At 39.7% G+C, this 27,573-nt stretch overlaps 1 protein-coding gene and 1 long non-coding RNA gene across 2 annotated transcripts; one reads left to right on the top strand and one right to left on the bottom strand.

The window, feature by feature from the left end:
• Positions 1-1,855: 1,855 nt before the first annotated feature.
• On the bottom strand, positions 1,856-21,375 carry MRPL39 (mitochondrial ribosomal protein L39). Its single transcript, XM_032865504.1, has 10 exons — positions 21,261-21,375; positions 20,315-20,521; positions 18,123-18,262; positions 16,025-16,124; positions 14,787-14,854; positions 12,530-12,642; positions 9,877-9,942; positions 8,817-8,970; positions 5,088-5,135; positions 1,856-1,953 (listed from the first exon to the last, which is right to left on the bottom strand). Exons 1-10 carry the CDS (start codon positions 21,322-21,324, stop codon positions 1,906-1,908), a joined length of 1,008 nt encoding a protein of 335 aa, XP_032721395.1. The 5' UTR covers positions 21,325-21,375; the 3' UTR covers positions 1,856-1,905.
• LOC116872321 lies at positions 21,363-26,738 on the top strand. The gene is made up of 3 exons (XR_004383627.1): positions 21,363-21,780; positions 23,824-23,867; positions 26,005-26,738. It is a non-coding gene; the product is annotated as an uncharacterized LOC116872321 (long non-coding RNA).
• The last annotated feature ends 835 nt before the right edge of the window (positions 26,739-27,573 follow it).

The raw sequence follows: 27,573 nt of genomic DNA, 5'->3' as shown, positions 1-27,573 counted from the left end.
ACCCCAGTATTTCCCCCCAGGTAAACTAACGGAAGGATCTCATGAAATAAGTGGGAGCACTATCTGGGAAGAATGAGAGCAGTCAGTAAAGACATCTATGACCAAGACTGAAGAGCTCTTCATTCTAGCATTGAACCCTTATCATAACTGTCAGTGGTATAAGAAGTTTAATTAAAAAGATTAGGATATAAATGAAAAAAAAAAAGAGGGGGGAGGGGAAATACAGGAGACCAATACAGAAGATCCAAAATCTAATAAAAGGTATTAGAGAAACAGAAAAGAAAAATATTTAGAAATAAAAACTTCCTAGAGCTCAAGAGATGTCATAAAAAAAAAATAAAAATCTAGATACATACTTGTGATCTCTGTCTGTGAAATAAATAAATAAAATTTTTTAAAAAAATCTAGATACAGACATAAAATTTACCACTTTATAACACCAAGAAAATTAAGATCCTAAAAGTATCCAGGGTGTGTATGCATGTGGGTATATGGCAGGGTGAATGGTATGGAGGAAGGCAGGGTTACAGAGAATAGCTTATATAAAAAGGAACAAAATCAGATAAGTATCAGATTTTCATTAGCAACATTGCCAGAAGATACTTGAGTTGCTTTCAAAGTCTTGACAGAAATTATTTTTCAATCTACAATTCTCTACCAGCCAAACAGCTGATCAAACTTAAGTTTGCAAAACAAAGGTACTTTAGACATGCAAGGGGTTAACCTCTTAGATGCTTTTTCTCAAGATGTAACTTACTACGGGCTCCAGCACAATGAAAAGTTAATAAAGCAAAAGGAAGATACAGTCTCTAGGAAGAAGTAGATCGCACCCAGGAAAGAAAAGAAATTCAGAAGAAACCTGTGCACTACACCCAGGAAGAAATTTTTTGGCAAAACAGTTTTAACAGACTGACAATCAAGACTTGCCCCAGTCACAGGAAAGCAGGAACTCTGTTATTGTGACTGTAATTTGGCAAAACCTTTGGGAGGCTAAGATCTGGTAGCATCTGCCAGTAACTCTTATCAGAAATCTATTCCTACAAAGTATTTATATGTGTGCAGTGCAGAGGACGAATGAAGTTACCTGGGTCCAAATTCCGGCTTTGCTATTGGCCAGTTCTATGGTCTGTTTCCTCATTTACAAAACAGAAACACTTTCTCAAACATTGTGAGGATTAAATAACAGATTCCATGTGAAAGGCTTAGCATCATGGCCAGTCTATAGTGAATATTCAGTTAATTAGTAAATTCTCAGTTAACCTATCCACAAAACACTTGCACTTTTGTACAAGAATATTTATTGTGCCATTGTTTAAAATGGCAAAAATGGAAACTAGAATGATCTTTTATGTTTTTAAAAGATCCCATTTGTATTTATACATATATGTTTATACATGTAGAAAAAGGACTGAACAGAGAAAACATGTCAAAGTGTTCTATTTGGGGAGTCAGAGAGAACAGGGTTGTTTCTGCACAAAATTTTTACTGTGAACAGCATAAGTAGTTTTAACCTTTAAAGAAAGTAAAAAGTAAATAATAATAATAGAGGGAAAATAAACATCAGTATAAGTCTTAGGGAGAAAAAAGATAGTTAATTTTCTTTTTTTTTTTTTTTAAGATTTATTTATTTATTTTAGAGGGAGTACTCAAGGAGGAGGAGAGGCAGAGCCAGAGTGAGAGAAAGAATCCCAAGCAGACTTCACCCTGAGCATGGTGCCCATATGCTGAGCACTGAGCCTGACAGGGCTCCATCCCATGACCCCAAGATCATGACCTGAGCCAAAACCAAGAGTGGGACACCCACCCGAGCCACCCTGGTGTCCCAATAGTTAATCTTTATAAGCACACACAAATATTTCATATAAAACTTTATTTTATTATACATATTTAAATTTTAAGAAGTTATTAGGTCGATGCACTTTCCTCTGTAGGTTTAGTTTGATCTTCAGTTACCTGTAAATACATGAATACTTTACTTTTCTAATAAATAACCACTTTTAGTTTTACCCTTCCCCCACCATTTTAAGTCATTCCACAGTCCTTTTCCTATAATAACCCTTGGTCTTTCTCCTTCATTAGTAATTATTATAGAAAGTTAAGCAGAAAAAGAAGAAAATGCACAAGGCCAGGTTCCCAATATAAATTATCATGTAAAGTACAACAATTTCATTAAAAATATAATCTGAAGCATATAGCTAGGCTTCTCCAGTCTGTCATTTTATTTTTCAATTACAAAATGAAATCACTCACGTAAGAAAAATACCAGCAATGCTGTAACACAGTATTTTAAATCAACGGATTTTCTTGGGAGGTAGAATTCTATTTTTAAATATGGTATATTACAGGCTTAGTAGAAATAGGTATCTGTACATCCACATTTCTATTGTGTCACTCAAACACATCAAACAGCTAAACTTACTCCTCATTACCCCAACACTCACCCCACCTCTAGCATTATTTATCCCTGTGAAGGTCTCTACCCAGCTGCCCACACCTGCCATTCGAGAATCCACTGTTCTCGTACATGCATGTTCAACCAACAGTCCTACTAATTCTACCTGAGTGACTCTCCCTGCCACACCTGAACTTCAGGACCTCACCACCTTCTATCCCTCGAGCAGGACTGCTAGTTTAAGCCACAGCTTTCTTCCATGCCGCCCCAGAGTAAGCTTTAAACACAAATAGCTGACCCGTAGGTTATTTCCTTTTTCACATTCCCCAGTGACCCCCAAACACTTCCGGGAGGGGAATGCAAATTCTTTACCATGGAAGACAAGCCCCTCTTCATATGCTATTTCCAACAGACTTTGCTGGATTCGTCACCCACCCTACAGAATTGGACATTCAGATCCATCTTATACTCATCACTCTCTCCATTCCTCCCTCTCTCTAGGCATTATCTCCTCTGAGATAACCACCAACCCATCCCCAAGCAAATTATCTGCCAGGCCCACTTTCAGTCATCCTCTAAGCCAACTTAAGCAACACCAATCCCTGGGAACCCTCCTTAACCAATCCTCCAGCTTAGTCCAGGTCCTTTGCTGTATGCCAGAATTCCACTTGTACACCCAGCTGTCAGTTTGCAAGTCTGTTTCCATTAAAGTAGCCTCCCTGAGGCCAGTAAGTAGGTTTTGTTCATTTCTTTACCTACAGCTCCTGGCAGGTAACACACATTCAACATGTCTATGCTAGTTGAATCAATGTACCATAAGTTTAACCTACTCCCTTTAAACAAAATGGACAGAAGGATACTGAACCAGAATAAATGTTGCAAAAACAGCTATTCCCTGATTTCTATTACATACTCTAGGTTACTATCCCTACTATTTTTCTACATTTATTATAAACTAGTTTCTCCTCTAGTTTCCTAACCTAAAATGATGATTATGGTGAGAAGGGGATTAAGAGCACACTTATCATGATGAGCACTGAGTAATGTATAGAATTGATGAATCGTTGCATTGTACACCTGAAACTAATATAACACTGTGTATTAATTACACTTGAATAATATATATGTATATATAAAATTAAAAATAAATAATAAAATGGCAATTGTTACCAAGGAAACAAAGTTTTTCTATCCATTCAGAAGTACTTTCTTTTCATGAGGAAATTATATATACTCTTTACACAAGAATATTATGACTAAGTGCCTCAACAATAAATTCTATCTGTAAATTCATTATAGAGACTAGGTTTGTACATCATCATAAAAAATAATCAATACTTACCAGGTAACCCATACATCAAAGGTTGAGCTCAAAATTTGCCATGACACATTCATAATAAACCCTGAATGGGTTAACAGACTGCATGTAAATGCACTAGCAAAAACAACTGAAAAACCATATGAAGAGATATATAATCAAGTGGAAATTGTAAGAATGGATATTTGTTCGGAGGTCACTTTGCAAATGGTTCATGAAGACAGTAAGACTTGGATGAGGTACTGAAGAATGAGTAGGATGTACTCATTCACAGAGAGGAGGAGAAAAGGATAGAGTTCACACAGAAAAAGTGCCATGAACAAACAAACTTGAAAATAAGTCTGAGTTAACAATGTTAATATCATATATTTGTAAGTTACTGAGAGTAGTTTTTAAAAGTTCTTAACCACACACACACAGAATATGTAACTCTGTGAGGTGATGGCAATGCTAACCTTATTGTGGTAATTAGTTTGCAATGCATACATATATCGAATCATTACAATGTACATCTTAAACTTACACAATGCTATATATATATCAATTATATCTCAGTAGAGCTGGGAAAAAATAAAGTGATATAAGACTGCAAACTAAAAAAGAAGAAGAAGAAGAAGAAGAAGAAGAAGAAGAAGAAGAAGAAGAAGAAGAAGGGAAGGAAGGAAGGAAGGAAGGAAGAAAGAAAGAAAGAAAGAAAGAGTTTGATATATGCTTGCAAGCTTGACTAGAGTGCAAAATTTGGGTAACTAGGAAGGGTTCATGAGGCCAGATTACATGGACCAGCTATTCAATGATGTACGTAAAGGACGAGCACTTAGCCTATGAAAGAGTAAATAGGGATAGAATAGGTCAAGAAATACAATCACTCCTACTGGTGAAATCGCAATCATCCCTACTGTGTCAGTTTAAAGGCCCGACACAGAACGAACTACAAAACACAAGTACTCAAATACTGTTCTTCAGGACATTTGCACATTTAATATGTCAACCAATGTCAAGGCAGTTTCAAAATATATGACAAACTTTAATCTTCCAATGCTCATTAAGTTTACAAAAAAATTATCAAAGACCTAATTAACACCACTGGACCCACTAAGAACTATTACTACTATAGAGCAGCATTCTTATTCTTCAAGTTCTACAGTATCATCTCCATGATATTAACAAACAAAAACAGGAGAAATGATGAATTACAACTATTCTCTTGCCAAGATACTACTGGGGTCACCAACTATAACACTGCTTTAGCTATTGAGACAACTAATGACTTTCTTCTTTTGTTTTCTTTTCTTCTCTTTTTTATTTGTTGTGTTGTTGCTTGATTCCAGTAAAAATTTCTTCATGGAACAATACTCATTAGCCGTCAAAAACACTTACCATTTTCCGAGATCTTTCCAACAGCTTATTCCATATCGTAAAATGTGCCTTGAAAAGAAAAGATTCACTATGAATTAAATAAAGCAATAAAGTTAAAATAAAAGGAAATGAGTCTTAAGTAGGTTTTAAATAAAACAAATACATAAGACGTCAGGCGGTACTAATGAGCCTAAGCAGTTACAAAAGTAGATTCGAGGAGGGGAAAGGGTACTTTACAGGACAGCTGCTGTGTCTGGCATGTAAGAAAAACAGACATAGCACTGAAAATGCCACTCGTCTTCTTTTATCCTTCCTAATCATCACCATCACAGACAGCATTCCTTCTAATGGGAAGCAAAACTCTGCCTCATTTTCCCATGGGCTGTAGTTCTTTCCCTAAATAGCCATTTTCAACAAACTAGAGGTCATTCTTCAAATCACTAGCAATCACAAGGAGAGATTCATCAAGAACTGATGGTGACCAGTGTTGACTGACGGTGACACCTTCACACTGAAATGGCAGTTTGAGAGGATTTAGCAAATTACCTTAAAGAATAAGTAAAAACTAATGGAAACAATACAGTTATAGAACCAATTACTTAATCCTTAAAAATTGTATATAGTTGGGGATTCTCAGAATGCACAGATGAAAACTGTGTAAAATGCATTAAAGACTGCATCAATTTTACTAAGTCATTTAAAGGTGATACTGAGGGATACGGGTGGGCCAGTGACTATGTCGCACTGAATGACCTGGTAAAATCTATGATAAAAGATAAAATTACTGTGTGTACATGTAAGCCCTTCTGGAGAAAACAGCAGCATCGTATGTTTAAAGGGAAAACCACACCTGACTCCAGCAGAATGGACAATAGGGGCAGACCCTCCGGTGTGGCTGGAAGACAGTGGATGATGGAGAAAGTGGTATGAGAGGTCAGATAGGCAGACAAAGGCCAGATAATGTAGGACTTTGTGAGACAACGTACAGGACTAGGATTTTTTTTTTTTTTTAAGATTTTATTCATTTCAGACAGAGAAGGAGAGAACACAAGCAGTGGGAGAGGGAGAGGGAGAAGCAGGCTCCCTGCTGAGCTGGAAGCCTGATGCAGGGCTCAATCCCAGGACCTGGAGATCATGACCTGAGTGGAAGGCAGATGTTTAACCATCTGAGTCACCCAGGTGCCCCCAGGGTTGGGATTTTTATAAGAAGCCCCCGGAATGTATAGGGCAAAGGGATTACATGATCTGATTTGTATATGAAAAAGGTCATTCTGGATACTAAGTAAGGAATGTGCTTCAGGGGCCAGAGTGAAAGCAAGGAAGGCTTAAAGAGTAAGAAGGGTTGGAAAAGGTGGTGGTAGCAAATGTGATGCTATGCACAGTGGGACTCAGGGCATGTTTCAGTGTTAAGAATTTAAAGGCCTTGCTGATGAATGGGATAGAGCATAGATGGGAGGGAAATGGAGAATCAAGGATTACCTCACAGCTAAGTAGATGGTGTCATTTACTAAAATGAAGAAAACTAGCAAAGGAAACGGGTACGTGGAGAAAAATCGAACGTGTCAAGGACAAATGCTAAAAAGTACAAAATGTTGATGAATGAGATGAAGGATTTAAATGAAAGATATACTATGTTCATAGACTAGAAGATACAATTTAGTAAAGACATCAATTCTCCCCAAATTGATACACAGGTTAAATACAATTCCTATCAAAGTCCCAATAAGACTGTCAATACAGAAAGATTATCCTAAAATTAAATGAAAACGCAAAGAACCTAAAATAATTTAAGCAATTTTTATAAATAATAACAACACAGGATGAATTATTCTACCTGATTCAAGAACTGTTTACTGCTACAGTAATCAAGACCATGATACTGGTAGAAGGACAGACACACAAATCAATGGAAGAGAATAGAGAACCCAGAAATAGGACCATAGGGATATGCCCAGATGATTTTAACAAGGTGCAAAAGCAATTTAATGGAGGAAGGAGAGCCTTTTTAACAAATGATGCTGGAGCAATTTGACATGTATAGGCAAGAAAAATGAATCGCAACCTAAATCTCAGGCATTATATAAAATTTAACACAAAATGGAACACAGAATTAAATATAAAACAATAAAACTGTTAGGGGGTAAAAAAGGAAGAAAATCATTGGGCTCTAGGTCCAGGCAAAGAATTCTTTGAATTAACACCAAAAACATGATCCATAAACAGAAAAACTGATAAACTAAACTTCATCAAAACTAAAAACTTCTGATCTGCCAAACTTCTAATCTTCTAAGGATGAAAAGACGTAATTACTGACGGAAAATATATGCAAACTTGTTATATATACACAATGAAAGACTAATAGCCAGAATATATTAGGAAAAAAATTCTTAGAATTCAACAGCAGTAAAAAAAAAAAAAAAAACCTAATTAGAACATAAACAAAAAACATAAACAGACTTTTCACCCAAAAAAATATACAGATGGTAAATAAACACATGAAAAGATGTTCAACACAATTAGCCAAGAGGAAAATGCAAATTAAAGCTACAGTATGCAATCACTACGAGCCTATCATAATGGCTAAAAACAGTGACAATGTCAAATGCTGGCAATGATCAAAAAACTGATTACTCACACATTGTTGATCGGAATAGTAAAATGGTACAGTCACTCTGGAAATCAGTTTGATAGTTTCTTAAAAAACTAAGTATATGTCTACCATATCACCCAGCAATTGCACTCATGGGCATTTATCCCAGAGAAACGAAAACACATATTCACAAAAACCTATACACAAATGTTCATAGCAGCTTTATCCATAATAGCCAAAAAACTATAAAAAAAAAAATCCTTTAACAGGTGAATGGTTAAACAATACACAGTAGGTCTATACCACAGAATACTATACAGCAATAAAAAAGAACCAACTACACAACAACCTCAATGAATCCTCAGAGAATTATGCTGAGAGAAAAAAGCCAATCCCCAAAGATTACATAATGTTATTATTCCATTCATGATATTCCTGAAACGAAAATTTGTAGGAGGAGAGAGCAGACTAATAGTGGCCAGAGGTGAGGAGGTGGAGGTTGGGCAGAGAAGAGTGGGTATGCCTGTAAGGGCTAACAGGAGAAAGCCTTGTAAAGAAATTGTACTATATCCTCATTATGTCAATGTCCATACTCTGGCTGTGAAACTGTACTATAGTTTTGCAAGACGTTATCATTGAGAAAACTAGGTAAAGGTAACTTGGAATCTCTGTATTATTTCTTATAACTACATGTGAACCTACACAGATTTTGAATTATCTCAAAATCCAAAGTTGAATTAAAAAAAAAAAGCATTAACAAGGAGTGGGAACAATATGGAAAATAACAGACTCTGGGTCATAAATAGAATAGGAAAATTAAGGAGAAAAGTCTGCCAAACCTAAACCCGAAAGACATTCCAGAAGGCCTTACCAATATGCACTCCAGTAATCTTCAGAGCACCCTCTTTCCCTATACTAACTTGAAAAATTAAAATTACTATCCCAGTTTGATTCAATTTTTTCAACTAGTATTTCTTTTGTGAATGATCAGTTTACATTCCAGGGAAAATTGTTTTTATCATAAACCTGAATTTACAAAGTACTACTGTCACACAACTTAGTGAAAATTAAAATGTATGTCCTTCAAATTGGTATAAAATCAAGACCAGAATCACACCCACCCTCAAACTGGACGATCTGAAACTTTAAGCTTTACTTACTCTTAAGTGTACGGGTAAAGACAAACCCTGGAATCTTCGTACAAGACTCAATGGGGTGGCTTGAAGATTATGAACTGCCGACACTTCATACTGGAAACAAATACTTGTTCTTGGGATAAGAGGACCCTCACTCACATCAATGAAGTCACCAAACCTGATTTGATTTTAAAAACAAACACATTAAACCTCAAAATGAAACCATTTACAGTAGTTTAGAAAAAATCTATTTATTCTCTTTGGGACAATGTCCCCAAGTCAAGAACATTTCATGTGGGTCAATTCAGTCTCTACTGCTCCTGATACAATAAATCTCAAGTGAGGAGGCTAAAACTATGAAAATTAAAGTCAAGTAAACCCTGTTCTTCATTAGCACTGATAAAATTTTACAGAGATTTTTAAGACCACTGAACGCATCATGCTATTGAGTTAATCCAATTTCTAAAACTGATCATCTATAACCTTGTAACAACTCATTGTAATAGAGTTAGGAACTCAATGTATACAACAGATTGTCCAAAGAGCAGCTTTGTAGAAAAAAATTAACTCTGAGCCAAGAAAACATGAGGCTGAGAAAAAAAGATATAGGTCACGAAGTCACTTCTGCATACGCATTATGCATTGTCTTACCTCCCTCATCCCTGTATCAGAAAGCACATTCCTATTTTATTTACTTATATGTAACGTAAGTAGTAATTAGTCAGTATTGACATTTGTGAATACACATGAATTATGTTCAATTCGTAGCAATGAACATTTTGCCCAATTTCAAAATTAACTTTTGAAAATCACATTTTTAAACAATGGTTTTCAACTCTTGAAATGCTGAAATAAAAATAACAATAGAATGAGGAACAGAAACCAGAACTGCTCCTGAAGATAATTTAAATCATCCAGTTACCACCCTACAAAAACAATGAACAAAGCAAAAGAAAATAAGATAATGAGAATAACAAATTTGAGTACAAATGCATCTTTTGCAGTCATACACCACACTGGGTAACAACAATAAAGCTAACATCTTCCTATAAATTAGCATGACAGCCAACTTATTTTTACTTACCTGTGTAGCTTAACTATTCTTTCAGGGTTCTGAGATGCCTTCTCTTCTATGAAATCCATTTTGTACCTAAAAAGTGGCAAAGAAAAAAAAAAATTTACTTCTAAATATACAAAATTTTTAAAGGACCCCTCCCTTTCTCTTCCTCTTTAGCCATAGCTTTTGAAAGAGGGGTTTACACTTGGAGCCTCCCCTTCACACCTCACATCCTTCAGTCTGGCCACAGTGTCACAACTCCACCAAACTCCATCTCTCCGAGTGCTCTTTTCCTCTGGCTTCCATGACACTCCCTACTGCTTAATACTTTAACTCTCTGGCCACTCTTCCCCCTGTCCACTCTCCAGTGGACCTGTCCTACAGCCCCTTTTCACTAAGTATCCTCCCTGGGCTAGCTCCTTAACATGCACAGCTTTAATCGCACTTCTGTTTCCCTCCTTCCACAGTTCAGCTTTTAATCCACATCCCTCTTATGAGCCCTGAACTACATATCTAAGACCCTCCTGAACAACTATTAGACTGTTTCACAAGTACCTTACACTCTGCAATTCTCAAACAGAGCAAAAATTTACTCCTTCTTTTCCTGCCAAATGTATTCTTACTCCTGAGTTTCCTAGCTTAGTAAATGACACCGCCAACTACCCACACGCCTAAGTGAAAAACTTCAGAGATTTCCTTGATTCCTGCTTCTCCTGCCACACCCCCTCCATCTAATTCATTGCCAAGTTATGTCAATTCTACTGCCTAAATGTTTCTCAAATCTACCCAATCCTGTTACTACAGCTAATAGCAGAGATGGAACTGCACAACCCAGGATCAAATCATAATTTTACCACTATTAAGAGCCCTCTTTACCCCAGAGCTAAACGAGTATTAAGTGGGTGTATGGCAAAGTTGGGAAGTATGAGTTGATGTGAAAACATTCACTTACTGCCATACCCCTTCTGCCAAAGCCCCCCATACATTATTAAGGGAGCTAGTTCCCTTAATATTTGTCCCTCTTGACCCACCTCTAAGAGATGCACCTGTCCCCTGGGAGTCAAAGCCATGTAAGGCTCCCCCTACAGCAGAAGGCCTAATCACTGACCTACCTTAACCATCCAAAATTCTCTGTCCCCTCAAACTTGCCCCCAAACCATCCCTAAACCTCCTTCCACACATTCAACTAACTTTCCTACAAGCCCTCCTAGACTTATAAAGTGGAGCGGAGGGAATGGGAAATCTCATGGAATGAACATCTAAAGTACACTATGGTGGCTATGGAGCACTTAATGTAATTAGCCCAAACTGAAATGTGCCTTAAGAGTAGAGGGGGGGCGCCTGGTGGCTCAGTGGGTTAGGCCTCTGCCTTTAGCTTGGGTCTCAATCTCGGGGTCCTGGGATCGAGCCCTGCATCGGGCTCTGTGCTCAGTGGGGAGCCTGCTTCCCCCTCTCTCTCTGCCTGCCTCTCTGCCTACTTGTGATCGCTCTGTCAAATAAATAAACAAAATCTTTAAAAAAAAAAAAAAAAGTAAACTACATGACATTCTGAAGATCTAGCATATAAAACTGTAAAGCATCATCAATTTTGTAATATTGATCACATGCTGAATTAACATTTTAGATATATTGTTTAAATAAAATGTATTACTAAAATTAACTTCACCTTTTGACTTGTTTAATGTAGCTACTAGAAAATTTAGTTATATAGATGGCTTACATTATATCTCTATTGGACAGCACGACCCTAGAATTGTAGCACAGGAAGTGTCTTGATATGTTCTAATAATACAAGGAATTTTCTTATAGAATCAATGGTGCTTTGGGTCTATAGAACTACCTGCAGTCTAGTTCAGTTAAACTAGTATGTTCCCACTGCTTTCTTAGTACACTGGTTCCAGGATATGGGAAATATTATAAGCCATCCCTATGCAAACTTACATCTCATTTTATAAATACCTAAAGAAATTCCAACCCATAACCTTGAACGATTTGCAGGGGTATATTCTGTCTTAAGAATGTAGTATCTATGTTATTTTTTTGCAATGAAGATTTCCCTAATTAATTCTAATTTCAATTAGATTAATATTAAAATATAGTTTATGTTGTTACAATTAGTAGAAGAAGGTAAAGTTTAAGTTTTCTGAGTGAGAAAGGGGACTGAGGACCTAGGGAAGATTTAAAACGTTGGCAAAGAAAATCCACCAGTGAATAATTCTGGTGCAGAAGACTAAGACCTGGCTATGTGAATATTTTGGTTTGGTGTTAGCTCCCTCCAGAGCACTGGCATTCTCTATCTCACCCCTGTCATTTAAAGAGTAGGAGGGTGAGAAGCAAAGGCTGCCAAATGAACAAAATGATACAGTTCCATGTATGCTATCACTTCATGATGAAAGGAAAAAGGGGAAACACACTGCAATGCTGCTATGAAGTGAAGGACTTCTCTGGTCAAAGAAACAGAGAAGTAAGACAAACAGAATTATCGAAGTGTGGGGAGGTCTTTTCTCTGTGAAATAAGTAATGAGATGAATCAAAGTAAATAGGTACAGAAAAAGAGATCTGAGAGCTAAAAGTAAGTGTCCCATACACATCAGATATAGAGATTCTTAAGAGCTAAATTTTCTTCATTACATATAACTTCAGGAGGTTGAATCTCACTTCCAAGGGAGCCAACACTTACTTGTTGTGCTGAAATATTTCTAATGCCACTTTTGCTTCCACTTCCAGAACTTCAAATGGAAGATCTTTATAAATTAAAGCGTGAGCATCTTTCGTGAAGGAACGTAGGTTCTCCTTCAAAATGAAAGTATTAACTTTTTGTAACAATTGACTTAAAAGCATTTCTCCATAAGGCAGATAAAACTGTATGCTAAATATTATAAATCCAACTAAAAGAAAAAGCAAAAGCAAGTTTGTTAGGAGTTATTAATTTATAACAATTAAGTATTCAGACCATAAATTTAACTATGAAACTTGTAATTTACTTGTAATTGAGATATTAGCCTATACTAATTATTAAAGATAATCCTACAAAGAAATCTTAATAAACATTTCATTCAAATTATACAACCCTTACAGTTTATTAAAACATGATGCAATTAAAAATGCTAATAAAAAGATACAAAAATGTGCTTACATTTTAAGTAAAACTAAGCTTTTTTAAATGAACAGGGTAATTATTCTTTGTCATTCAGAACATTTTACCAGGAAATATAATGTCATCATTGGCCCTGCCCAAAATATAGCATACATTTAATATAAAAATTCATGTTGAATAAAAAGTCACTTTTATGCAATTAAAATGATTGATTAATACACATTAACAATATTTATGACACTTTTAATAAAAGCTGTAATTGAGTTTTCATATTATAAATCATTACTAATACAGAAAAGACCAAGCACTGTTACGCAAGTAATTTTTGTAATAAAATTCTTTCCATAAACTTCCTATTAGATTTTTTTGCATGAAATGACTCTTCTCCATTTGTAAAGGGACAATTTATAACAAATCCACATTCATGATTTTATACAACTGTTACTTGAATGTAACTCTCCACCACTTTTTCTAAGTGATCCACCCAACCCCATGGTGCCTGTAATTAGTACATTTCTTTTTTATTTAAAGTTTTACATTTAAAAAAAAGGAAAAGAAGGCAGCAAGTTTCATACATAATGAGAACTCTTAATCTCATTAGTTTTTACTTAACCGCCCAACAAGTGAGAATCCTTTCTTAAATTTGAGGGCATATCTGAAAGAGAAATTATACTGACACAAGTTCAGAGATCACGAAGAGTTCCAATCCCTTCCCTGTACCCCCCTGCACCCCCCCACCTTTCTTTCTACATCTCTTCCCTCTCCCCTCTCTCCGTTTTTCTCTTTGTTCCTTCCTGTTTCCCTCTGCTGTCCTTCTTGATATTAACCAATTTGAGCAGGATTATACAAGAAACAACTTCCAAAGCCAGAATTACTAATTACTAGACATAAAAAACTCCAAAATTTTGCAATAAGGAACTACAATATTTCACTAAATCTAAAATATACCACTAAGGAAAAAACACTACCAATTATAAGATGCTATCTACTCTAAGATATATTTTTTTTTCAGAGATGTTAAAATGTGAAAAAAATGTACACAGTAGCATTGATAAAATGGTATGGTACATCACCTTTCCTTTCCTGATCTCCAGACTTCCATGTGTAGGACATACAGTTTTGCTTAAGAATCAAGTATTTGCCTCTTCTCCCCAGTGATAACTGAATTTCTAGGCTTGACAATTTAAAGTCATCAGTATACTCTCCTTACAGAGCATCTGATCTAAATCATCCTTGTTAGCCATGTGCTACCCAGTTGCCAGACCAACAAGGACGAACTCATTACACAATCAGATCATTCACCAATTGTCTAGTTTGCTGCCATCTGAGTTAGCTTTGTCAAAGCCTGATTCTTAATTCACTCTATCCTCTACCCTCTATCCCTCCTTTCAGGGTAACCTTTGCGTATAGGGAGATCTCACAGCATGCAACAGGCTAAAATCGTTTAGGGCAGTGGTTTTCAAATTGTGCTCGGGTGATTCAAGAAAGTAAGGCTCCAAGCCTCCCACCACCACATCAACCAAGATGGTTAACCTTCTCTATTTTATATTCTGGGCATCTTGAAAACCACTATCTTAAGAAACAGAATGAACAGTACCAGGAAGAAAGTACTTCAAGCAGGACACAAAGCTTCCACACAACTGACCACATTGTAATACCCCCATTCATCTGCCTCTATCTTCAATTCACTGAAAAAGCCAACAACACAGGTAGGGAGGTAGGTAAGTAGGGTCTTTTAAATTAAATATTTTCAACATGCAGAAGCATTCAACAATTTAGGACTCATTCTAACAACAAAAGGCACAGATCCTAAAATTAATATTCCAAACACTATACTTACTTTTGTTGGCATCCACTCATCAAGTCTCTTATCCAGAACTACATCATAGCAGAAGGCTCCACAGATTACTGTAAATCCAACCAAAATGAAAGGCAAAGTCAAATCTGTTACAGTAGAGTGACTTATTGGGAACAAATGAATATTTAGACCATAAAATGAAGGGCCAACAATTTCTCTGAACTCTACAAACTATAAAACTGTAACCATTATCCCAGCTCTTGCCAAAGTTCTACCAACTTTGCCCCACCCAAAAAACTAATTCACCTTTTGTTAACCCAAAATCACTAGTATGTTTTTAAGCATTCATGTTTTCTTCCAGAATAGTATCACTACAGAGATTTCAAATAGTTACTAAACATAAAAATTCCAAAAGAATAAGATATTTAATATGTAGGTGAATGACTAAATGGACACAAAATGTTGAATTTTTTGTGTTCTAAACTTCCTTATTTTTGTTGTTTTGCCCTTCTTAGAATCATTCATTGAGCTTTTTAAATATTTTTGGTATATATACTTCTATATATTTTTTTTAAATTACAAATGTGATCCTACTGCACATACTGATGCAAAACCCTAGTTTCACCAAAATTACAAAGAGTGTGAACTCTTCATTCTTCCCAAAATGGTTCCTCTCCAGAGTAATAGATGTTTCTGGTGAAACAGTGCCACCTAAACATAGCTTACTCCAGAATTCTATCTATGTTCTCACTTCCTCTTCCTCCACACATTTGATTTAGAAATACTTGCTTAGGGCGCCTGAGTGGCTCAGTGGGTTAAGCTGTTAATACTCTACATCATGATCTCAGGGTCCTGGGATCGAGTCCCGCATCGGGCTCTCTGCTCAGCAAGGAGCCTGCTTCCCTCTCTCTCTCTCTCTCTCTCTGCCTGCCTCTCCATCTACTTGTGATCTCTCTGTCAAATAAATAAATAAAATCTTTAAAAAAAAAAAAAAAAGAAATACATGCTTAAAGGCGGGAAACAAACACCAAGACAATGTAACTACATGAAATTCATATTCAAAAGAAACATGCTCCTCGAATTCCATTATGTAATAACGGACTCCATTAATTAATAAGACGTTTTGTTACCCATTATAAATGGAATATATGTATGATAGTAGTATATATTATATAAAATTAGACGTAAGCTAAAAAAAGAAAGCATCTCTATAAATTATCAAAAATAGGTATCAAACCACTGAAGGATTACAAAGATATGCATGTGTGTGTGTACATTACCAGGAACTTCTGGAGCTCTGACCAAACTGACCACATATTCATCTTTGAATGCCCTCTCTATCACACAGCCCATCATCATGGCACAAGAACGCCAATAAGCCTAGGAAAATAAAATACACGCAAACATAATACATAATAAGATTCACTAACATTTCTTTAGTATTCAAATTTAGGTTAACTTTTGACTCAGGAGCTCTCTGTCCATCCTCAGCATGTAGCAATAGGGAACATCAGGCCATGACATTACCTCTCCCAAGCAAAAGGCACAAAAGAATGAAGCACCAACTTGTGCTGTTAGCAATGCTTCTGTGCCAGATATCACGCACTATGTTATCAAACAATACATAGTTTCACTATCTGGTAGCAACTTTATGTTTAACCCAAGATAAAGGTAACTTGTTAACAAACTTGTGCTAAAGTTAAAAAAAAATGTATTAATATAAACCTGTTTATACCATATATAATAGAGAGGAAAAACTCAACTTTTAAGAATTTATGACTCCCACGCTCTAACTAACATCGCACGGCACATCCACTCAAGTTATTTGTATTTACAGCAAAGCAACCTATTAACTGGGCTTTCATTTTACCAGCACATTTGACCCATGGACATGCTTAATGTGGGTATCCATGCAATGAACTGATCAGAGTCATAAACAGAAACACAAGTCCCACACCAGACCTGCCCATACTATGTCCCATACTGGCACCACTATAACTGGGCAACTGACCTTCATAAGCACTCCTTGCCTGAGGACTAAAAAAATGGGCTCACTTGGTTGTGTGCAGCAGAAACTGCTCCAGGATTTATTCTACAGAACCACATACCATACATTAAAAATAACAAATCCAGGCTTTGAAAGTAAGTAGTAAAATGCACCTCATCTATCCTACTTAAATGTTTTTAATGTCTGTTGAACTCCGGAGTCAGAACACCTAGATTAAAATCCAAGCGCCACAATCTCCTAAACTGGTAAGCTTGGTCAAGCTGCTGAACCTCTCTTTGCTTCAGTTTACTTATCTGGAAACCGGGAATAATAGTACCCATTTTTATGGGATTTTTATGAAGAGTAAATGAGTTAATACCTATAAATCAACTAAGATAGTGCCTGATACATAATACGTGATGTGAGCTATTATCATGTCTATCATTTTCTTAAGTGTTTCATTTCAACATATACTTATTGAATACCTACTGTATGTAAGTCAAGAACTAGGTCCAACAGGGGACATAATCCCTGTTTTCACAGAGCCAAGAATCCAATGCGTTCAATGGTTCATATTGCAAGTTAATATTAAAATATTATATCTAGAGACATTTATCCAAGTGCTGTGAAGCCCTAAAGAGGGATTCGTTCTGACAAGAAGAAACTGACAACATCCCAAAGAGCAGGTAGCATTTTAATTGAACTATAAAAGAGAAATAGGGAGGAAAGAAAATACCCAGAGTTAAAGAAGAACATCAGCAAAAGCCAGGAGGCTAAACCATTAGTGACCAAGGCCCTTAGTATGACCAGAGCAAAGAGGAAGTGGAAAGCTGCCATGAAAGTAAGCTCGAAAGCCAGGCTGGCATCAGATCACGCACAGGGTTTGGAAAGGAAGGGGAATAACTTTCATGTCATTCCTGAAAGTTACCAGGTAGGAAAAAAGTGACACAATCCTTAGTCATGTCACTTAGTGAAACTCTTACATGGCTACTCAGGAAGACTTTAGAATTTAAAATGGGGGCAGGAGGCAGAGTTAAAAAGTTACTGGAATAATCCAACAATGATCAAAGGCTGAATTCAAGCAGTATTGGGAATGTAATATAGAGAGTGATCAATAAATGTCAGTGCACCAAAGATATGAATGTAAAGACAAGCTAAATAGTTTTTCTCACACCAAAATACAAAGAAAGGATGCCAAGTTCAAGGATTTTTTGAACTGTGGAAATGCCTAATCTAAGCAAAACACTGGTTATCTAGTACATTACATCTGACCTTGGCCACATTTGCACATTTAATGGACTGTAGCAAAAGTATTTTAATTTAAAAAAAAGAAGAAGAAGAAGAAGAAGAAGAAAACTAGGGGGGAAAAAAGAACACAGAGGCAGAAATACCTTATTCACTTCTCCTGGATCACGATCTTTGAAAGTAAGAAATTCAATTTCACAGGATTTGGTCAAAGGTTTATACATGTCCCAAGGCTGTCCGTCCACAAGAGCCAGAATGGACTTCCTGCAGTACCACTCACTTAAATCTAGGGATTTAAAACAGATTGAAGGTCTAAATCTAACAAACCCCAAAGTGAAAAGTTACATGTTTAAGTGCTCCATTAAGAAATAAAACAACAGAAAAGCAAAATTCTGCAATGACTTCCTTCAGGGGAAAAAAAGTCTTACAACTTACATCTGTAACTAATAAAAAAATATTCAACACATCCGATATATTCTTACTAACAAAATTGTCCAAATTATTTACAAAAATCATTAGGCTAAGTCTAATTTCAAATTAATCTGTCAATTATTAAGGAGTAAAACAATTTCCCAAGAGCTACACTTAAATATTAAGAGAGTGGCATCATGGATATATTTGGATATGTACCCACATAACTTAAGAGAAAATATCTAAATATATATCCAGAGTAAATCTGGTCTAAATGGGTTTGGGGTCTTGCTTCCAAACCACCTCTTACTTTCCTAACATGGCCTGTTCAAGTTAAATACCACTAACAGTTTTTAATTATCAGTACGAATTCACATATAAGCCCATCATCTCTGGCCTGTTCTTTGACCAGAAGGCAAGTGCAACTCCAACCCTGGTGAGATGTCTTTCAAGTACACAGCTACTCACAGAAGGGGTCAAGCTCCTGGTACAGGGTCTAAGTTCCATACAGAGGGGATCAGGTCTGGTTTCGTTCACTCATTCGTATATGCAGAACCTAGCGCCATGCCTGTAGCATGGTAAGGACGCGAAAGCGTAGCGGGTGATGTGAGAAGGTACGCACGACGAGCCAGCATCAGTGCAGGAGTCGTGCTAAGGGCGCTCACAGGCTTCGTCTCGACATGTGAAACGTACAAAGCTCCTTAAGGACCTGTACTTTGTCTTAACCTCTGTAATCCTAATGCCTATCACACAGCAACGGTCCAGGAAATGTTCACAAAACAAGTAAACAATGATCATAAGTACTAATTCAAGTGCCCAAGCAAAGGAAGATCCAGAGTAATATGCTAGCTTAAGCTTTTAACTAAAATTATTTATTACTTAAATGAAATCATTACTGAGTTTTCCAAAAGTTTAAAGAATGCAGCTAGTCGTATATATGAGCAAGCATGCTGGTGTACAGATCTATTTTGAAAGCTTTCTAAATTTCAATATTACCAGTTTGATAGAACAAAGGTACTTTAAAAGCATTTTGATCAGGGCGCCTGGGGAGCTCAGTCGTTAAGTGCCTGCCTCCAGCTCAGGTCATGATCCCAGGGTCCTAGGATAAAGCCCCACATCGGGCTCCCTGGCACTGGACGCCCTGCTCAGCAGGAAGCCTGCTTCTCCCTCTCCTACTCCCCTGTTCGTGTTCCCTCTCTCGCTGTGTCTCTCTCCGTTAATAAATAAGTGAAATCTTTAAAAATGTAAAATAAAAGCATTTTGATCACAAATAATCTATAAAGAGGCCCTGTACCCTTCCTGTACACACTGAATCACACAGAGGGCACAGTTATCTCCTTTAAAATATGAACACAACACATAATTTGACCCTCATCACATGCACCCCATGCATATTTCCACTGACACATTTACTCCGTAGACACATGACTGTCAAAACACAGTATGAACAAAAACGTAACACACAAGGAGGCAAGTGGTAAGCAGGTAAGACTGAAAGTAGGCCATAAAGAGCTAGAAAGGAAAAGGCGGCCCAAAAAGCTGGTCATCCGAGGCCAGGGCTGTCCCTCTACCCCAAATTTCTTTGATGAGCTCCCCATAGTGACCGCTCCCATCACCCCAGGGTGCTGTCTAAAAAGGGCAAGCACACTAGTAACACCTCTGCCTCATCACTCCTGAAACAGTTAACAGCACCCCAAACCCCGCCGGATTCAAGCGCGTCCGGGGACCACCGGTGCATGACAGGGCTGGCCTTTCTAGACCCACGGTTCTCTGAAGAGCTAAAGACAGCGAACAGAGAGTAAGATGCTCGATAAAGGAGAATGTCTCCAAGTTCAGGGAGCAACCACCGAGTCTCGCCTCCTCGGAACCAATTCTTCCGCAGAGTTTACACAAAACAGTCAAAACTGGATACTGGTTCGCTACTTACGCATAGCACAATTGTAAGGAGTAGAAATGTTTTTATTCATCACAAAAACTGTGCCAGGGTCGGTTTTCCCAACGTGTTTAACTTCGATCTTCTCGGTGCGAGGAGTTAATGACAACTGCCTGTTCTTCTCTTTATTGAAGAGATCATTCTGCATTTCTATCAGTTCGGTCGGTGAGAGGCGAGAAGCTGGCGATGTTGCGATCGACCCTGGGTGGAAGTGACAAGACCTGTCAACAGGGAACGAATGCGTAACGCACCGGGGATACCCCACCCCGCACCACCCTCCTACTGGAAGGGGAGGCCACGCAATTTTAAACGGCCGTTTGCCAAAATGCGCTCAGAGGTCAGCCTGAACCGCTTTCCAGGGTCAGTGATGAAAACGCCAACGGAAGAAATCCGCAGCCCGCCCAGACCCCCAGCCTTCAACTCAGCCCTCTCCCCACCAGATCTGCGCCGCCCACCGGTTTTCCGTCGTACTCCAAACTCTGCCAAGAGTAACCAGGAAGCAGAGTCCAAGTCAGACCAGTCACTGGGAAGGTGAGCAAAGCTGTCGCTCTGGAAGACCTTGGGGACAAGAATGCTCCAGAGGACGGAGCTCCCTCGCCAAAACGACCCATACCAGAGAGGGAAATGCTGAACTTGTTTTCCAAACCCTAAATGAGAGCGGATGGGATAAAGCCGGTACGAGTACTCCAATGGGAAAACGAGCACATGTCACGCCGGGACGCGGGGGTCCTTCCCAGACGGGCCCGGAGCTCCTCCCGCTCTCTCCGCGCCCCGAGGTCTGGACCCTCAGGCCGGGAGGCGGCGGCGGCCGCCACAGCTGGCACCTAAAGCTCCACCTCCGCCCTCAACCCCGTGGGACCTCCCAGGACCCGCCGCAGGCCCCATCTGAGCAGACAATCCTTCAAGCCTCGCTTTCGTCCCCACCGACGCTGAAACTCACTCCAGCCAGCCCCGCCACTGGGGGCGGCCCGCCAGAGGCGCAGCCCCCGGATCCCCACGGCCATTGCCTCCTCCTCTGCCGTAAGAATCGCCTCGCGCGGGTCCTCTTCTGCACCCCCTCCCCGGAAACTCTAAGCACACACCCTACGTTCCGTACACCAGTTTAGTTCCGATCCCCCACGCTCGGGCCGCGGGCCGCCGCTAGGGGGCGCGTTTGCGCCTCGCTGAAGATCAGTGCCGGGAGGGCGGTGTCCAGAGCTGGGGTACGTTCCAGGGGCGCGTAGGGGGCCATGTCCGCCAGCCCCGGGGGCTCCGCAGGGAAACATCCTCCCTCTTTGGAGTCGCGCAGTTTGTCTGGCTCCCTCACCCGCCTGCCTCCGCGAGTTCGAGCCCAGAGAGCTGGACGAAACCCTTGCTTCCCGCCAAGAGTATTTCTGGGGAGGAAAAACCGGGGAAAGACGACTTCCGTGGTCAGCCCGGCGGGTCACGCTGATGACAGCTCAACTCTCGGTTTTGCAAGGGTGAGTTCTTGGGTGGGCGGAGGGACCTGTGCCAGGCTTCTGCGTTTATTGGGCCATTGAAGGGAACTCTATGAGCCATAGAACTCTTCACAAATTAGTTTATGTAGTAGTTGGAGTATAGGGAGAGCATGTTGGAGGCATCCTGGTGATGCCGGCAGGTCCAGCCTCTTGAGAGGATCCCTGGCTGTGTGCAAGATGGAATTGAAACACGAGCCCGCAGGAGGGGAAAGCAGAGTTTATGGAAGTCTAGAGAGAGTGCAGGTCCAGACAGGGTGTCTGGGAGACTCAGAAAGGAAAAGAGAGAGCTTCGGCTTTGCTGGGAGCCTGGGAGTTTTTACTGAGGACGGCGGTGTCCTCTTAGGCGTCCAGGAACCAGTTAGAACAGAGGTGAGGGCTCAGGTCTTATTCCTGTGAGCCGGGGTTGGGGGGGGGGGGGGGTCTTGGTGTCCAGATGTCTAGCTCTGGTGGCCTGGAATACCATAGGAACGCTTTCTCGCCATTCTCACCTGAATGGAATGGAATAGAAATTATCTGTTCTAAAGAAATCATTCACTCCTGGTCCCTTACAAAGAGGATACACACTGTTTGTATTATAAGGCATGTGTAAAGTGGGGGTGCAGGTCCTAGCAAGAATAGAAGCAGGAAAAGGAACAAAAAGCAGATTTTTATGGAGTCCCTCAGTTTCCCTATCTCACTGGGGTGGAATTTTGTCTCTTATCCCAAGGGGCCAGAGCCGTGCCCGGCACACAGTAGGCACTCAATAAATACGTGTTCAATGATTGACTTCCTTTGCGGGAAGTTCCAGCTCAGCGTCTCACTCTGTCATAACAGCGTGTTATTGCTATCGAAGCACGTATAACCTGGGTGAAGTATGATAATGATGTTTATTCAGAGTTGTCGAACGCTGTGGCTTTACTTGGGGCGTTTAAGTTTACAAATTAAGCCCGTGGCCTTTTCCCCTCGGCTCCGACTTGCAATGGGAAGATGTCACCACCAGGGGGCGGCACCGGCTAAAGAACAGATACTGGACAAGGCACCCCTGCCTTCCCTTGGGGACCTGGGTGAAATGTGGTCAGCAAGTAGACTTCCAGCTATAAGATCAATCAGTATTGGGGAAGTAATGTCCAACTTGATCACTGTCATTAACAATATGATATATTTGAAAGTTGCTAAAAATATAAATCCTCAAAGTTCTCGTCACAATCTCTGAAGCAACAGATACTAACATCCTGTGCTAATCCTTGGGCGATATGCATGTGTTTCAAGTCTTTGTGCCGTACACCTCAAACAGTGTTGTGTGCCAGTTACAAAACTGGAAGAAAAATGAAACACTCCCTGCCTCTATACATGGGTCTTCTTGTTCTGAATTTTACATTTACATCAATTGCTCAGGGAGTGTCATTCCCTTCCCTTGTAAGATAAGAAATGGAAGCAGCCAATCTTGGACTTAAGGCCGGTCAAGTTTTACTATGCCATCTCTCATTTAAGATCCTATTTCAAACCATGAAGTATACATATACATCTGCGGGGTATGTGTGTGTCTTTTGCTTCCTTCTTAAACTTATGTATACCTACTCCCTTGAAAGACCTTTGTTCATCAGTCCTTTAGATTTTACCCCATCTGGTTGTAGAGCAATATTTAAACAAAGCCTCAGAACATAAATTTGTTTTTAAAGATTTTATTTATTTGACAGAGAGAGATCACAAGTAGAGAGAGAGAGAGGAGGAAGCAGGCTCACTGCCTAGCAGAGAGCCTGATGTGGGACTCGATCCCAGGACCCTAAGATCATGACCTGAGCTGAGGGCAGAGGCTTAACCCACTGAGCCACCCAGGCAGCCCCTCAGAACATAAATTTAAACAAATTTAATCATAAGTCAACCACAGTGGGAACAGTAATTGGAAATCTTAAGTATCGCAGAAATTAACTTGGTTGGAAGTATGTCAGTAATGGTAATTGAACGTTGAACATATGCCAATCAATCAGGTTTGTTCATTTTTGCAAACCTACTCATTCAATAGGCATAATAATCTTTATTTTCCAGAAGAGGAGATTCGGCTTTGGGGAAACCTGAGAGACCTACCCAAGGTAAATCTTTGGTCAAGAATTCCCTCAATATTTGCTAATGCTAAATCTCCTTTCCGGCCTCCTTTATCAGCTTTCTCCCCAAATCTTAGTCTCACTCTCTCAGTCTCTCTCACAAATAAAAAGAATCATCAGGTCTGTGGCAGTAAATATCAAAGGTCAGCCTAGAACATCTTACTGTGCCAGAAAACAAGAAAATTCTCAAAAGGCAGGCAGAAACATGTAAAAAGGACACAGGATCCAGCTTGACAAGAGCTCCCGTTGTACAAATTCAGGACAGTTTAAATAACAAAAAGGATAATGATGAAGGATTATAACATTATGTGTGTTTTTTAAAAATCCATGAGTCCATAGTGATACTCAAAAATAAATGGGAGCAGAGAGGAAGTTTTCTTTACAAAATCCACATAATAGAATAACAGAATGGGGTGGGGGGGTGGCACCAGGGAATCACCACTCCACAACTATCCAGGTAATAATTGTTTCAGAAAGGGATCACCTATGGATGCTGAAAGCAGTGGGGAGATTTTGTTGGGATCAAGATATTTACCAAGTGTCTAAGTATCACCTCACAGATTATCCCCACAGAGGGATAAAGGAACCGTCATTGGAGAAATCTGGTGTACAACAACTTAACAAGGGGTCAGAATTTATCATCACCCCAATGGAACAATCACATTATTTGTGCCTCCCGGTTGGAATAAACAACGGGACACGTGTAATATGCCTGCCACAACTGTTTGACCTGAATCTAAAGAATCATGAGGAAGAGAGATCAGATATATCCAGGAAATGATACATTCCACAAAACAACTGGTCTAAGCTCTCGGTTCCACAAGAGAGGAACCAAAAGAGTTCAGGAACTGTTCTAAATTAAAGGAGATTAGAGAGATGATGATGAGTATGATCCTCACCTGGGTTTTGGATCAGAAAGGGAAAAAAAAAATTCCAAGGGTATTATTTTGACAAATTTGAATATGAACTGTATGGTAAACAATATCACTGCTGGTGATAACAGTGGTAAACAAAAAACTGTGTTTTTTTGGACCTGGCAACAGTATTATGGTCATACAGGAGAAAGTCCATGTTCTTAGGATATAACGTGGAAAGATTTAGGGGTACAGCATCATCATGCCTATGACTCCAATGCCTCAGTAAAAATCAAGGGCTTTATATCTGGAGTGGGAGCAAGAGAAATTTAGCAAATGTGGCAAAATGTCAGCAACCAGGGAAGCTAAGTGAGGTGTCGATCATAATACCCTTTCAACCTTATTCTGAATTTTTTATAAAAATAAAAAGTTGAGGGAATAACCACAGTGGTTTGCAACCACAGAAGTTTGCTTTGCTCGCATGACACATCAGGGGGCGGCAGCTACAAGCCCGCTGTGGCTCAGCCACTTTATTCCAAGAATCCAAGCTGTCAAAGCAGCCCTCTGCCGGCCCTCCCCACCCCCACACTCCCCACCCCGACACCTCCCTGCCCATCCTTCCTCCCCCACCACCAGGCTGCTCCCCCTTTCCCCCCCAGCTCAGGACTTGTGGTTCCCTGGCGGAAGGAAGGGACAGCAAGGTCTGCTTAGCGCACTGGTTCTTGAGAGCCTCTCAGACTCACTAGCTCGTGGCCTCACAGGCCCCTAGCCCGAGAGAGCCCAAGGCCAAGCCCAGTGGCAATGGGACTGGCAGAATCTGCCTTCTTGAGAGCCAGTGAATGAGATCATAGAATTCAAGGAGAAAAGCAACTCACTGATATCTGGAATCCAAGAGCCCAGTGACCCTCCCGAGATCCATTATGCTCCCAGAATCACCAGCTGAGTGTAGACTCCAACTCGGATCCATCTCCAAAGGGTATACTTTGTTTTTCTCTCCAATTCATGGGTTTTTTTTTTTAAATCCAAATATATAATTTTACATTTTCAAATTATTGTACATTTACTTGCTTGGAAAATCAAGGAACTGTATATTATAGGGTATACTTTGAAAAGTTTCTCTCCCAGCTCTTGTCCCCATTCATTCTTCCCAAAACCTCACATAGCATACCACTGTTATTAATTTCTTGTGCATTGTTGAGAGTTCTGGACATGTCTATCAGCTAACCCAAATAGATAAACTCCCTCTCTTCCTCCTTTATGTCTCCTTTTAGTCTTTGTCTTGCAAAGCTGTGCTTTTCATCAGCTTGAATATGTTGTTCTGGTTCTCCTGAGAAGCAGAGGCCAAGACAGAGTTAAATATGCAAGGATTTTCTTCCATGAGAGAAGAGGGGAAGGCTGCCTCCACCTGAAGCAGAGGAGGAAAAGAGCCTGGAGGCATTCCTGCCTGCCCCAGCAGGTTAGGGAAGCTGGTCAAGACCATGAAAGGAGGGGACCCAGTTCCTTGAGCCCAAGTCCAGAACAAGAAGGATCCCAGTCTTCCAGCGGCAGGCCTGCCAGACTGAGTGTCCCCGGCTGAGAGCAGCAGGTGGGAGGCGTGCCCTCGGAGCACACAGGATGGAATTCAGAGTACAACAGCAGGGGCTCTCGGTTATGAACCCCCACCCACGTAGCTGGAGGTCTGTGAAGCATTTGAAATAAGCTGTGTTAAAGAAATAAATAATTAAAGAAGCACTTGCTATGCATTTTACACTTACTATGTAATAAACACACACATGCATTTCTATCGATGATCTCCTATCAAGGTTCTACACCCTCTACTTCCACCTGGCCTGAAAGATACAGACAAACACACAACTCCTAAAAGTGTAAGAACAGAGGAAAAAGCAGGTGCCAACCAAAGGCTTTTCTTTCTATTAGTGTGCTACCATGGGTCAAAATGGTACCTTCACTTCAACATCACTCCTTACTCACTCCTTAATGTGCTAAGGTAGCAGTGGAGTGTGTGCATGTGTGTGTGTGTTTCGTGGGCTTCTGGAGAAATGAAATGCAGTTGAATATTAAAATGTACATATAGATGGGGCACCTGGGTGGCACAGTCAGTTAAGCATCTGCCATTGGCTCAGGTTATGATCTCAGGGTCCTGGGATCAGAGCCCTGTATCAGGCTCCCAGCTTGGCAAGGGAGTCTGCTTTTCCTTCTCCCTCTGCCCCTCCCCACACTCATGCTCTCCTCTTCTCTCCCTCCCTCTCTTTCTCCCTCTCTTTCTCCCTCTCTTTCTCTCTCTCTCTCTCTCTCTCTCTCTCTGAAATAAATAAATAAAATCCTTTTTTTAATTTTACTTTTTATAAACATATAATATATTTTTATCCCCAGGGGTACAGGTCTGTGAATCGCCAGGTTTACACACTTCACAGCACTCACCATAGCACATACCCTCCCCAATGTCCATAACCCCACCCCCCCAACCCCCCTCCCCCCAGCAACCCTCAGTTTGTTTTGTGAGATTGAGAGTCACTTATGGTTTGTCTCCCTCCCAATCCCATCTTGTTTCATTTACTCCTCTCCTACCCCCTTAACCCCCCATGTTGCATCTCATCACCCTCATATCAGGGAGATCATATGATAGTTGTCTTTCTCCGATTGACTTATTTCGCTAAGCATGATACCCTCTAGTTCCATCCACGTCGTCGCAAATGGCAAGATTTCATTTCTTTTGATGGCTGCATAGTATTCCATTGTGTATATATATCACATCTTCTTTATCCATTCGTCTGTTGATGGACATCTAGGTTCTTTCCATAGTTTGGCTATTGTAGACATTGCTGCTATAAACATTTGGG

The sequence above is a fragment of the Lontra canadensis genome, unplaced genomic scaffold (genome assembly GCF_010015895.1).
Source record: "Lontra canadensis isolate GAN:19392208 unplaced genomic scaffold, GSC_riverotter_1.0 scaffold29, whole genome shotgun sequence".
In the NCBI taxonomy this organism is placed as follows: domain Eukaryota; kingdom Metazoa; phylum Chordata; class Mammalia; order Carnivora; family Mustelidae; genus Lontra; species Lontra canadensis.
The sequence above is the reverse complement of the archived record's forward strand: the minus strand, read 5'-3'. Positions and strand labels throughout refer to the sequence as shown.

Bases quoted from the DNA above. Each gene is read 5' to 3' on its own strand.
- MRPL39 (XM_032865504.1), bottom strand. From the start codon at position 21,324: ATGGCCGTGGGGATCCGGGGGCTGCGCCTCTGGCGGGCCGCCCCCAGT. The intron at 12,643-14,786 runs GTAAGTATAGTG...TTCATTTTGAAG, and splicing joins ATGAGTGGATGCCAACAAAA to GAGAACCTACGTTCCTTCAC. The intron at 9,943-12,529 runs GTAAGTGTTGGC...GCCACTTTTTAG, and splicing joins GAAATATTTCAGCACAACAA to GTACAAAATGGATTTCATAG.